This window comes from Nesoenas mayeri (assembly GCF_963082525.1).
Source record: "Nesoenas mayeri genome assembly, chromosome: 7".
NCBI lineage: Eukaryota > Metazoa > Chordata > Aves > Columbiformes > Columbidae > Nesoenas > Nesoenas mayeri.
In genome coordinates this window covers 25,228,792-25,241,434 of record NC_137551.1, presented here as the reverse complement: position 1 = coordinate 25,241,434, position 12,643 = coordinate 25,228,792, and the positions used below count along the sequence as shown (strand labels likewise).

The window sequence follows — 12,643 nt, the reverse complement described above, 5'->3', positions numbered from 1 at the left end:
CTGAAAAGTCCTCCTGTCCGGTACTGTATGTTTGAGCCTAAGCAATGTGAACTGTACAGACCAGCGGTGGGAACTGGGGGCCTGGGAGAGCCGTGGCTTGGGCCGGCATTCCCGGTTGCTCTGGGGAGCAGGACGCACTGCGTCACGAGTTGGGAAAATGAACTGTCTGCTGTGAATTCTCGGTTGGAAATGTGGAGAGGGGTTTCCATTAGATAATGTTTACATACCTCACCTGACGAACCTTTGAAAGTGTATATAAAAAAAAAAAAAAGAAAATAAAATTATATTAAGTTGCTTTAAATCAATATGTATAGCTATAAGAGCTGGGTCATTTGAACTTTGAATATGTATCGACTCTCTAAATGTTGACATTTTGTGAACTCTGTGCTCCTGTCTTTTATTTCATCTTAGCCTATGGAAGAATTTGTGTTCTTGTTCCAGGTAAAAGGTCCCTGACTCAGATCTGAACTCCTCAAGGATTCCCACCACCTTCTTTTCTTTTCTTTGCTGTCGATATTCACCCTATGAGCTTTCTAAAGGTCCGTATTTTATTGCAGCTTATTAAACATTTCTTTGATATCAACATTTGTTTGGTGCAATAACTGGGGAAGGGCGAAGGTGAGTGAGTGCACGAGGCGGGCAGTAAGCTGGCACCCTCCGGGTGGGATGGGACTCCCACTCTCTGGAGAGGGGGTGTAAATGCCCAGGTGGGATTTGAGTGCACCCACACCTGAGCTGGTGGTGCCACCTTCCATGGCACAAAAGGTGCAATCCTTTCATGCTAGCCAGGTCCCCTCTCCCATTCCCATAGTTACGCGTGTCCTGTTTCCCCTTCAGCCGTCTCATCCTCACAAGGGACACCTGGCCCTTTGCCTTCTCACGCTGCCCCACGCACGCCCCGGGCAGCAATGGTTCCTTCTGCAAGGTGGTGCAGAGATAACACCGGCTTTCCTGGGAGATGAGCCCTTAACCCCGGGGCTGCACGTCCCTGCACCGTGTGAGCGATGCTCTGGCCAGAAGAGGTGGCTGGGGCTGCTCCAGGAGTAGCAGGTCAGCACCCATGGTAAGACCAAGTATCATCTCCCCAGCAGCTCTTGAGCACCAGCTGGCCCCTTCTCCCCTCCAGGAAAGAAGAGGCCAAGCCTCTGACTGAATAAATGTCATGTTCACATGGAAGACAACATAGACAATACCAAACATCTCCTAGAACAATACAGCCTCTGCCAGCGGAAGGATGCTCAGTACCTCCCTCACCAGCCTAGTACAAACCAGCGTCTTCAACAGTGACACACACAAACCCCACGGGCCAAACAAAGCCACTGTCATTTTCCTGCCCAGTAGCATCTGTAAACAAAAAGAAAACATCATTTGTTGACCCCAAACATATAAAAATACTATAACAAAATGAAATACAAATATATATTAGAATCTGTAAGTATTCTGTATAAAGAGATACTTTAGCGGTTAGCTTACAGCAAGAACAGAAACACAACACAATCAAGCCTCGGCCAGGCCACGAGTAAAATGAGACACATCCCAGCTACTCTGTGCGGCAGAGGGGGCTCCCGTGGAGAGGACATTTGTGGCAGAAACACATTCCCGTGGTGGTGGGAATGTCCTGGGTGCCGGTGGTGAGCAGGGATGGCGATGGCACCCACGGAGCCAGGTGCACCCGGCAGAGATGCCCGGGGCCCGGCCACAGCTGGCAGTGCAGACCTGAAGCCGATGCGCTGGAATGGTGAGATGAAGGGACCTGGGGTTGCTGTCCTGGGGTGAGTTGGTCCACCTGGGTGATGTGGTGACACATTCTCCAGCTGCGCGTAGTGTCCCAGGTCGGGCCTCCACCATCCTTGGTGCCCACGGGCGTAGAAGTGATGCTGTGGAGGTCAGGTGTGTGCGGTTCCCCGGCACGGGCTCTTCTGTCTGCCCCTGCTCCTGTGCAGCCGCTGCAGGCTCTGAGGGGGCTGCCTGGGCGTCCACATCAAGTCCACGACCTCATAGTACCTGCCCTGGCAGCAGTGTCAGCTCCAGGCTTGCGTCTTCAAATAGGCGCCGGCACCCACAAGGCTGACGCCCTGGTGATGGTCACAGCAAACGCACACCCTGGCTGTCCCAGCAGCCTCCTGCCCCGGCTGGCTGGGCCAGTGGGACTTCGAGAACCCAGCTGCAGAGCTCCCCCAGGGTCAAGCCTGTAGGAAAGGGGTTCCCATGCAGCTCCCAGCTCTGGAACAGAGCCACCTGCCTGTCCTGGCAGCATTTGGGGCCCCCTCCAAATAAATAGCACAGTGCTGGACCTCATGGAACATGGCAGGGGTGGTGCTGGGACACTCCCCTCCCCAGATACCTGTGCCCCACTGCTTGCACCCTTGCTCAGCATGCCTGAGACCAGCCTGGCCCCGCTCCACCTGGCATGACCCTGATGCCACTGCAGTGTCTGGAGCTGTGTCCCATGCAACTCAGAGCCTAGCCAGTGAGCACAGCTCAGAAGTACCACCAGTGGATCAGGCTGCAGCTGTGGAGCTGGTTGCACTATTTAGGGCACTCTGGGCTCCAGCACCCCAGCCAGGGCACTGGGGAACCGCTCGCTGCAGGGAGCCAGTGTTTGGGCTTGCCGGGACCACGGGACACCAGCTGCACCATGCAGCCCTCTGCAAGCCCCTGCTTGCCACAGTCTGTGAGGCTCTGCAACCTCAGGTCCCCCTGCTCCAGCCCCAGGAGTTGGAAAAGCCCCCAGCTCACCTGGATGGATACAAGGAATTGGACTGCTGGGGAGGGGACACACAGAGGGACACAGGCGCTGCCCTCCATGGCTGCAGGGCTGTGCCAGGGAAAGGCAGAGTGCCACAGGGAGCAGGCAGGGAGCAGCTGGCCAGAGCGCCCACCCCATATCCACACATCTGTGCAGCTGCAGTTCTTAAAAATCCTCTATCTACACATTTGCTTTGTTTCTGGTTTTTTTGTTTGTTTGTTTTTTTCCCCAAACCTCTAGATGCAACAGCTCTACCCTCCGTCAGGCTTCCCCGATGCAGATGCAGTTCGGAAACACCCGGACAGTAGCACCACAGCTGCAGGGCAAAGCAAAGTCCTTGGCTCCGGGGGCGCTCCCCACCAGCCCCCAAGCTCTCCAGGGCCAGTGGCCGCTCAGAGGCACTGGCTGCAGCCGCACTTGCTGGGCTTCTCCACCTCCTCCACGAAGGTTGAGCCGTTGCTGCATTCGAAGGCGTATTTCCTGCGCCGGAGCCGCAGCCCAGTGCAGCAGCCAGTTCCAGGGCTGCTGCAGGCCCCCCGGCATTCCACCCAGGCCACCGGCCGTGTCGTCTGGCAGATGGCATAGCCCCGCTGCACCTGGTGGTAGTCCCGCACCGGCTCCCCATGGCACTCGGGCTCTGTGGGACAGCAATGCTCAGCCTCGTTGTCCCAGTGCGGGGCTGCTCCCCCTGGGCACCCACCTCCCCCGCACCTACCTTGGTCACAGAGGGCTCCGGTGTATCCGCTGTGGCACTCGCAGGTGGGTTGGCCCCCTGGGGCGAGGCGGCAGTGGCCATGGACACAGGGCCAGTGGTGACAGGGGTCAGGCGGCTCGGCAGGCTGGTTGCAGAGGGCACCCTGGTAGCCCTCGTGGCACTGGCAGCTGTAGGAGAGGGCGTCGAGGGGCAGGCACAGCCCATGCACACACCTGTGGGCACCCAGCACTGTCAGGCACATGCCAGCATGGCAACAACATGCATGGCCCACCAGCACAGAGCATGGCGGGGCTCAGCACCAGCGTGGCGCCAACACAGCATCGCACAGGGCACTGCCACAGTACAGCACTGCTATGGCACATCTCTAGTCACTACCACTTAAAAGAATGAACCCTGTCGGCAGTTGCTAACCTAAAGATATGTAAATCCTCTCAGTTTTAGGTCAGTCTGCTCCTCTAATGAAGATAAGAGTGACTTGCAAAACAGCTAATCAGAAACTACATAGACCACTGACCTTTGCAGCTTTAGAAATTCTGGAGCCCATACAATTAGTTGAGTCTTGTTTTAAGATATATGTCAAGACTGTTGGATAAAATGTCCTTGAGCTGAACATTGCTCATTATACGCTAAAATGACTATGTAACCAATATGCAAATATGTAAACAATTGGCTCTTTAGGGCTGCCCTGAGTCTGTGAATGTAGTGATAAGATTTCATATATAATAGTTGTTACTTTTCTTTCTGGTGTGCTCGCTTTATTCCAGCATCCAGACTTGCGCAACTCTGTAATAAGCAATATCTCGTTGCTGTGTGCTAAATTTGGCTCACATGCATGCACACCAGGCAGAAAGAACCCTGGCTTGGGGACAACACAGCCATGGTGGCACAGCACAGCCACAGCGCTGGTGCGGCTCTGGCACAGCACCACGGGCACAGTGCAACCCCGACACGACTGTGCTAGTGGCATGGCATGACACCACCACAGCACAGCGCAGCCACCACGGCACAGCACCGCCACGGCATGGCTGGACAGACAATGGGAGGAGCGGGCAGGGCCATTGCTGTGTGGCAGCGATGTGGGGACACTCACTTGTGCCCCTGGCAGGGGCCCCCGCGGGGCTGGTCACAGTGGGGCCCATCCCAGCCGGGCTCGCAATGGCAGACCGGGCCCTGGGCGCCGGCAGGCTGGCAGATGCCGTGCAGGCAGTAGAGCTTGCGGCAGGGCTCGCAGCCTGGCACCACCCCGGGCGTCATCCGCGTCTTGGTGAAGTCCTGCAGCTCATTGTTGATGTAGAGGTTGCGGATGCAGCCATGGAAGCTGGTGCCATTGAGGAGCTGCCAGAGGCGGAAGGCAGCTGAGTTGACGTCCACAGGCATCCCTGGGGAGAATAGGGCTGTCAGCATGTCTGGCTGCCACCCACCAGCCCCCCAGCCCCTCTCCTACCTCCCACATAGAGGGGGGCCTCGCTGTTCAGCGTGTAGTGCTTGCCCGAGTTGTCCATGGTCATGGGGCTGCCACCATCGATGGAGAGGTTCACCATCTGGTCAAAGGTCACGAGCTCCACGGTGTGGAACTGCCCGTCATTGATGGTCTCGGCGCTGGTGAGGAGCGCTGGTGAGGAGGGCTGAGGACCCCCCAAGCCCACACAATGGGGTTGGCAGTCCCCAGTGAGCAGGGAAGGGGTGGCAGGTACCTGTATATGGCCGAGCTGGGGTGAGTGCTGGGGTCATAGCTGACTCTGACATGACCCTGGTACAGCTCCACAGCCATGTGGTCACTGTCACCATTGTAAAGCAGGATGCCATTGCCTTCAGCTGTGGAGACCTGGCAGGGGGAGAAGGGAGAGCACAAATCCCTGGGGCTACACCCCTGATGCCATCCCCCAATGCCGCCACACCCCCCACCGCTCACCTGCAGCGTGATGTTGGCCCGCGGCCAGTCCTGCAGGTCGGTGAACTGCAGGTACGTGTCACGGTCCACAAAGTTGACACTCAGCAGCTTCTCACACTTGGGGCCACCAAAGCCAGGCAGGCACTGGCAGAGGGCACGGGTGCCCCGCTCCACACATGGGGCCCCATTCTGGCACTCAGCTCGCTCACAGAGACCAGGCTGGCCGGTGGCACGGGGTGGCATCTCGCAGAGCTGGCCACTGCAGGGTCAAGGGTGTTGCGAGGCACAGGGGTGGGATGGCACCCTACCTGCTGCCCACTGCCCCATGGGGCTCTGATAGCACTCCGCTTTGGGGTCCCCAGGGAGACTCTCCAGCCAGTGGTGTCAGAAGGATGCCTGGATGCTGAGTCCTGTCCTGGGGTCTCTCCCCAGGGTTGCTGGCTCCCTTCAGCCTTTACCCATGAGGACATACACCCCTAGCCCCACACCCTCCTCTTGCACTGGGATGGATGGATGGATGTGGTAGCCAGGGCTGGTCCCTCCTGCTCAGTGACATGTAACCTTCCCCATTATCCTCTCAGAGCACCCCCCATCTCCCTGGCAGTACCTGTAGCCCTCGGTGCAGAGGCAGGAGTAGCCATTCACCTCATCCAGGCAGCGGGCGTTATTCTGGCACCGGTGGTCCTGGCAGTCATTGAAGTCCTCACTGCAGTTGCTCCCCACGTAGCCAGGCGCACATTCACACCTGGAGCAGGTGAGAGGCTCACAGCCGCCTCTTCCCTTCCCACCTCTCCCTCCTGGTGTCACCCTCCCCGTGACCCTTGCCAGCCCATAACCTGCAGCTGCCCAGACCTAATCTTCCCCACCACACAGCTGGGAGAAAGCAGTGTGGGGAGGGGTTCTCACCTGGGCCCCTGGCTGGTGGAGATGCAGGTGGAGCCATGCTGGCATGGGCTGAGCTCAGCTGAGCAGAAATCCGGTGGCTGCTCACAGAAATCCCCTGCAGGGCAGACAAGGGGGTGCCAGGGGGTGTCCATCAGCTCTGGGACTGGAGGGACAGCCCTGGCCCCCGTGGGGCAGGGGAAGCCCCCGGGGCTCAGCTCAAGGCAGGGAGCTGTGGAGCCCGCGGCTCACACTGCCATGGGTGCAGGCCTTTGCCGGAGGCAGCTCTTGCCCCAGACAGGTAGTGAGGGCACCCCAGGGGATGGGGACTCAGCCAGATGTACCCAAACTTCAGGTGGCTGGTCCCAGAGGCTGTGGTGATGGGCACTGAGACAGCAGGCAGAGAAGCTATTAGCATTCATCAGTGGGAAGAGAGAAGCACTGGGCACATCCCCTTGACAGGCAGGTGTGTAGCGCCCTACCTGTGTAGCGGGCAGGGCACAGGCAGGTGTAGTTGGCGGCACCGGGCACGCAGGAGCCCCCGTTCTCACAGCTGTGTTCCCTGCAGGGGTCGCTGGCAGTGTGGCAGTTTGGGCCCTCGAAGCCCACTGGGCACAGGCACCTGCCGCAGGGCATAGGGCATCATCAGGGGTGGGAAATAGAGTGTTTTGGGGTGATCCCCCCCAAAATGGCAACACAGGACCTTGGCAAGGAGCACACAGGCATGCCGAGAGACTCTGGGAAGCAGACTCTGGTGCCCCCCTGCCGAACACCAGGCACAGAGAGGAGGGTGGCAGCACGCAGCCCCACACAGAGCACACAGTGAGGAGGATGCTGAGTTGCCACGACAACAGGCTGAGAGGCCACTCAGCCCAGGGGTCCAGGCAGTTGTGCAGCCCACGTCCTCGCCCCCAGCCTCCTGTCTATTTTCAGCCACTAATTGGGCCCTGGTTCCCAGAAAGGGCTGAAGCATTCAGGGTATAAAGGGTTGCATGGGGGCACGGCAGCCCCGCAGGGAGCAGCAGCAGCCCCAGGGCTGCATCCTGCCCTGTCCTGCACAGACCCCCCTGCTGTGGCAGCCAGACCCAGCCCAAATCCTCATTGCCCTCTGCCTCCCCACACCTCCTGTGGCAGTGGGACCCTCTCTGTCCCCTGCCCTCAGCACAGGAGTCTGCAGGGCTTGGAGGCGTGGGGAAGCAGAGCCAGTGCTCATCCCTGCTGGTGTTTGCTGGTAGGAGCTGCAGGCAGGGCTGCAGAGAGCAGGCACCACGGGCTGGAGCTGCTGCATGAATGCAACAGCCCAGCTATACACCCAAGGGAGCACATGGGCAGGGAAGGAAGCATCAGACTATGGCTCTGTGGGATGCCAGGGCTCCATGCCACTGCCCAAACACCCATCTTTCATGGGTCCCCATCCAGTACTCACCTGAACCCAAGTCCTTCCCCCTCCTGGGGCTGGCAGGTTCCCCCATTGGCACAGGGGTTGGAGGAGCAGCCACTGAGTGCCACCTCACAGTCCCTGCCCTGGGGATAGAGGGAGATGTGGGAGCGAGGAGGGTGCCACAGCACTGTGTCCTGCTCCCCCTGCCCTGTCCCACTCAGCAGGGCACTGAGGTGTGCAGGGAGGGGGAATGGTCCTGCAGGCAGCGAGCCCTGGGGGCATGGCAGACCCCCCCACACTGCCCCTTTCCCCTCTGCAGGGACAGGTCCTCCCACACTGGGAACCCCTAGAACCATGGTACCTTGTAGCCACTGGGGCAGGCACAGCGGTAGGAGCCGAGGGAGTCGTTTTGGCAGGTGCCCTGGTTCTGACAGGGGCTGGAGAGGCATGGGTTGCACTTCGCCTGGACACTCAGGGCCGGTGGGCCTGCAGGACAGGAGGTGAGGAGATGACCACCAGTGTGGGGAGTGATGGGGAAGTGTCCATTTGGGGGCACCAACACAGGAGGCAGAGCCTCAGCAGTGTCTGGGAGCAGAGCCTGCCCGACTGAGGGGCTGTGTGCCAGGCAATGGGACAGGCACGTGCTCCACTTGGTCATGAGGGACATGCCACCAGTCAGGTAAGGGGACAGAAGCATCCCGGTCCCCGTTTTCCACAAGGCAGCTCAACAGATGAAATGCTGGAGTCTGCCAGACTCACAGAGCATCTCTCTGCTGGGCATGGGGCAGGAGGCAGCCTGTTTCCCCATGACACCTGCTGCCCTGCCTGAGGAGCACACGGATGGCCAGACAGACAGCGCGGGCGCCTCTCACCTTGGCACTCGAACTTCTTGGCGGGGGTGGTGAGCAGCAGCTTGCCTTCCATGTCAGGGGGCCCAGCGCAGCGGGCAATGCCTGGCTCCTTGTATCCTGTCTTGACCCAGCTGGAGAGCCAGCGCAGGTTGCAGCTGCAGTACAGGGGGTTGGCCCCGATGGCTCTACAGGGGAAGAAAGGGCAAAACTGCACCTGCTGCCCTGCAGAGGGAGCTGGGTTTGCAGACCTTGGTACACGACAGGACTTGGTCTCTTGGCTGGGCTGCCACATGAGGGGGGAACCCAGTGTTTCTCTATTTCCAGACCAAACAGAGAAAACAGAAACAACAGGACTGTTGTACAAGAGCTGTGGGGCCAGCCTAGGCTCTGCCACACAAACCTGCAGAGCAGGAACATGGGAATGGGCTGCTGAGAACAACCAGAAGGTCATGGCTGGAGCTCGTGGGGACAGCATTGGGAGACAGCAAGTAATTGCTCTAAGAGAGGAGGAGGAGGGAGGGCTGCTCTGCTCCACAGCAGAGCGGGGCAGGGAGCAGCAGATGTGGTGGGAGGCTGAGGGGCTGGATGCCTCTTTGCATCCTCCGTCACTGTGAAGGTCAGCAGTGATGAAGGGCTGGCGTGACCGACGGCTGTGACGAAAGAAGGAGACAGCAGCCCAGAAGGCAGGCAGCAGGGACAGCAGATCCACTGGGGATGACAAAGCTGGTCCTACTGCACCAACAGCGCCGGCTGGTGACACAGCTCAGCCCTGCGGGAACTGGCAGCACTGGCTGGCAGCAGCAAAGGCAACAGCAAGGGAAATTGGTGAAGAGGCAGAGAAGACCAGACCAAATAGTGCTGCTCCCAAACACATAGAGAAGCCAAGACTGGAAATCAAGATGCTGGAGGAACAGCCTGAGACCCCTAGGATGCCAGGAGCAGGACCAGCTACCAGCAGGCAGGTGGGAACAGCTCAGCGGGGACAGGGAAGGGACTGAAAAGTCACCATGAACAAAGCTGAACTTCTGCCCTGGGCAGTGGGTACAGGACTGTGCTCCTGGGGTACAGGCTCCCTCAGAGAGGGGCTGAAACACCTCCACCATCAGGAGGATGCTTGATGTCAGATTTGGGGGAGCTGCTGCAGGGAAGCACCCTGGCAGGAGGCTAACGACACACTGGCATGGGTCAGAACAGCTCCTGCCAACCCATGGCCATGCCAACACCTTGCATGGCTTGACCTCTGTGCTAGGGGACCCCAGGGACCTGGTGGGGTGTGGGAGATGCCACACCACCTCCAGCAAGGACCACAAGGCTATCCCAGCAGCACTGGGGGCTCGGTTACACACCTAGACCTGAGGTCTGAGCACAAGGAGAGCAGGCACAGCACTACCCCACAAACACTGTTCCAAATATCAGCCCAGAGAAGAGGAGAGGAGGCTGCTCAGGTCCCAGAGAAGCTGAGCTCAGTCCTGTGGTTTTTAAAGGTTTCCTGAGCCTGCATCCAGCCCTGGGCCCTGCAGAGCAGGAGATACTCACAGGTGGGACAGGGAGGTGACATCTGCGAATATGCCCTCAGGGAGGCTGGAGATGTCATTGCCATGGAGAGACCTGCAGAGAACAGAGGGTCCTGTGATCTCTGCAGCTCCAAGGTGGGCAGCAAGGGCCATTGCCAGCTGGGCTGCACCCACGCCATGGATGCAGGCATGGGTGACAGAGCTGGACCCCACCGCACTGTCACTTTTGCAAATGCACCATCAGCTCCAAGAAGCCGATGCATCTCCCCTTGCTCCTGCAGCTTGTACCCTGCCTGCCTGTCTGCACCCCACTCCAAGCAGGCACAGGGGACACAGGGATACAGGCAGCAGCAGAGAAGCAGATGAGTGGGGCTGGGAGCAGGGCTACAGGCAGGTACTTACAGCAGCCGGAGGGAGCGGAGGCCCTCGAAGGCCAGAGGAGGGATGCACTGCAGGGAGTTGTAGCTGAGGATCCTGCAGAAGGGAAGCAGGAGGAAACACAGCACCGGCAGCAACGCCACAGGCATCACTGCACATCCCCTCAGCCAACCCCACAACCCCACACCACCTCCACCTTAGGAACAACACCCCACAGCTCAGCCGGGTGGCAGCCTGGTGTGGCATGCCGCAGGGACCACACTTACAGGGTGGTGAGCTGGCTCATGTTGGTGAAGGAGGAGTTGCTTAGGGAGCTGATCTTGTTGTTGCTCAGATCGCTGGAAAACAGAAACCCCAGGGATTGGAGCCAGCCAGGCCCTTTTTCCCCCTCACTGCTCCTCTACCTGCTCAGCTGCAACGGGGCACTAACAGCAGCATGGCACCAAGGGACCAGCAGGGCTGTCACACAGGGTGATGGTAGCAATACCACTGTCACCCCTTGGCCCTATGCCCAGCACCAGCAGAGGCTGTGAGCACCCAGGGGCTGAGCATCCCTGCCAGCCAGCTGTGTACTGGTATGGAGGGGGGACAGAGAGGGATGTTGGGGGTCCCTGCACACCGCCAGGCCCCTTTTTGGGATCATGCACCACAGGGGCAGCCCTGTTCTCATCCACAGGTCCCAGCAGCAGGACTCACTGCCTGGGCTCCTGCTCCCTTCTACTTACACAAGCTGCAGGTACTTGAAGGTGGAGAGCTGCCCTGGGACCTGAGTAAACTGGTTTCCATCCAGGTAGCTGCAAGGGAGAATGAAAATACCTCAAGGTGGCTGAGGAGCAGGAGGTTCCTACCTCCACTCTCCCATTTCTCCTGCACAGACACCCCTATGGACTTCAGGCTGTGAGGACCATCTCCAGCATCACATCCCTCCTGGCACTCAGGGCCCATGGGGCTCTTGGGGGACCCCTAGGTTGCTGTGGGAGCTGGCATGCACTAGCACACCCAGGGGCTCTGTGTGCGGGTCCCCAGGGACAGTCTCCCAGCAGCCTGCATGTGTGAGCACAGCCAGCCACGTGCTGTGTTTGCACATCTGATGTGAATGTGGGCAGCTGTAACCATTCCCAAGGCATGTGTGAGAGAGACCGCAGGATGCAGAGAGGAGGGGTGTGCGAGACAGCACAGGGGTATGAGGGGGTGGTTCACATATGTAGGTGCATAGCCAGTGCTGACACCCCCTGCATAGAATGTGCCCCCGTCCCCCATCCCAGACAGGTGCAGAGCCCATTTTGCAGTGAAGGGCATCACAGTGCCCACGCATCCAGACTTGGCACGGCTGCTTGGGTATCTCCCTGACACCCACAGTGACGGGTGGCTGAGCCCAGGCAAACTACATCCCGTGTGCTCAGAGCTGGGTCTGCCCAGAGCATCCCCACAGCTGTGATGAGAGGTGATGGCAAGAGGGGCTGGGGAGGTGGCAGTGGCAGGGTGGCCCCGTCCCTGTCACTGATGTCAGGCTGGTGGGCACTGCAGCTGCAGGAGGTGTCTGTCCTGCACTGTGCCCTCCCAAGGGCCAAAGAGCAGGGACCCAGCTGCTGTGATGACACCCCTTGCACGTCACTCTTGGCAGCCCAGAGTCAGCAGAAAGGCTCTTGCTGAGTCCCTTGCTGGGATCAGGGCTGGAGAGGGTCCCATGGCTGGGTGGGGGTCCTGTTTCCATTACTGGACTGGGGCTGGGATGCGTGCATGGGATGGCATGACACCTGCAACTCCACAGCAGAGACTCCCCCACCTAGAGCTGCAAAGTCGCTGGCAGTTGAGGGGAGATCCTGGGCACTCGCCCACCACTCACAGCTCTGTGACGTTCTTGGGGATCCCCTTTGGCAGGGCCTTGAGGTGCTTGTTGCTGCAGCGGACAACGGTGTCGAGGCAGGTGCACTCCTGCGGGCACTGGGGCCGGGGGATGCAGCTGGTCTCCTCCTGACCTGCATCGAGCATAGAGAGTCACAAAGTCACCGGGACCCGGCTCTTGGACACCATCTGTGCCTGGGCTCAATGCCTTGTGCCCACCTGCCATGCAGCCCGTCTCCTCTTGCACCCAGAGCAGGGTGCTGCAGGCAGCCTGCTTGTGGGCAACAGCCACAGTGCGGCTGAGAGCAGCGCAAGGATGGCTCCTGCACCCAGAAACTGCTTGTCCCACCAGGATGGATGCAATCAGTCGGCTCAAGGCTGCTCTGATTTTCACCATTTTCAAGTAAAAATGCAGTCCCAGGGACAGCATGGAAGAA

At 59.3% G+C, this 12,643-nt stretch overlaps 1 protein-coding gene across 1 annotated transcript in view; it reads right to left on the bottom strand.

Moving 5' to 3' along the window:
- Window positions 1-3,141: 3,141 nt before the first annotated feature.
- The window catches only part of SLIT1 (slit guidance ligand 1), a gene marked incomplete at both ends in the record, with an annotated part of 60,473 nt that continues 50,971 nt past the window's right edge, over window positions 3,142-12,643 (bottom strand). Inside the window, 17 exons of the mRNA XM_080348161.1 lie at window positions 3,142-3,386; window positions 3,465-3,676; window positions 4,555-4,843; window positions 4,909-5,063; window positions 5,159-5,289; window positions 5,377-5,614; window positions 5,963-6,100; window positions 6,262-6,355; window positions 6,720-6,859; window positions 7,664-7,761; window positions 7,980-8,104; window positions 8,491-8,654; window positions 10,006-10,077; window positions 10,386-10,457; window positions 10,628-10,699; window positions 11,087-11,155; window positions 12,208-12,340. Of these exons, the coding sequence (XP_080204287.1) occupies window positions 3,142-3,386; window positions 3,465-3,676; window positions 4,555-4,843; window positions 4,909-5,063; window positions 5,159-5,289; window positions 5,377-5,614; window positions 5,963-6,100; window positions 6,262-6,355; window positions 6,720-6,859; window positions 7,664-7,761; window positions 7,980-8,104; window positions 8,491-8,654; window positions 10,006-10,077; window positions 10,386-10,457; window positions 10,628-10,699; window positions 11,087-11,155; window positions 12,208-12,340 (2,447 nt within the window). The remainder of the gene's footprint in view (window positions 3,387-3,464; window positions 3,677-4,554; window positions 4,844-4,908; window positions 5,064-5,158; window positions 5,290-5,376; window positions 5,615-5,962; window positions 6,101-6,261; window positions 6,356-6,719; window positions 6,860-7,663; window positions 7,762-7,979; window positions 8,105-8,490; window positions 8,655-10,005; window positions 10,078-10,385; window positions 10,458-10,627; window positions 10,700-11,086; window positions 11,156-12,207; window positions 12,341-12,643) is intronic.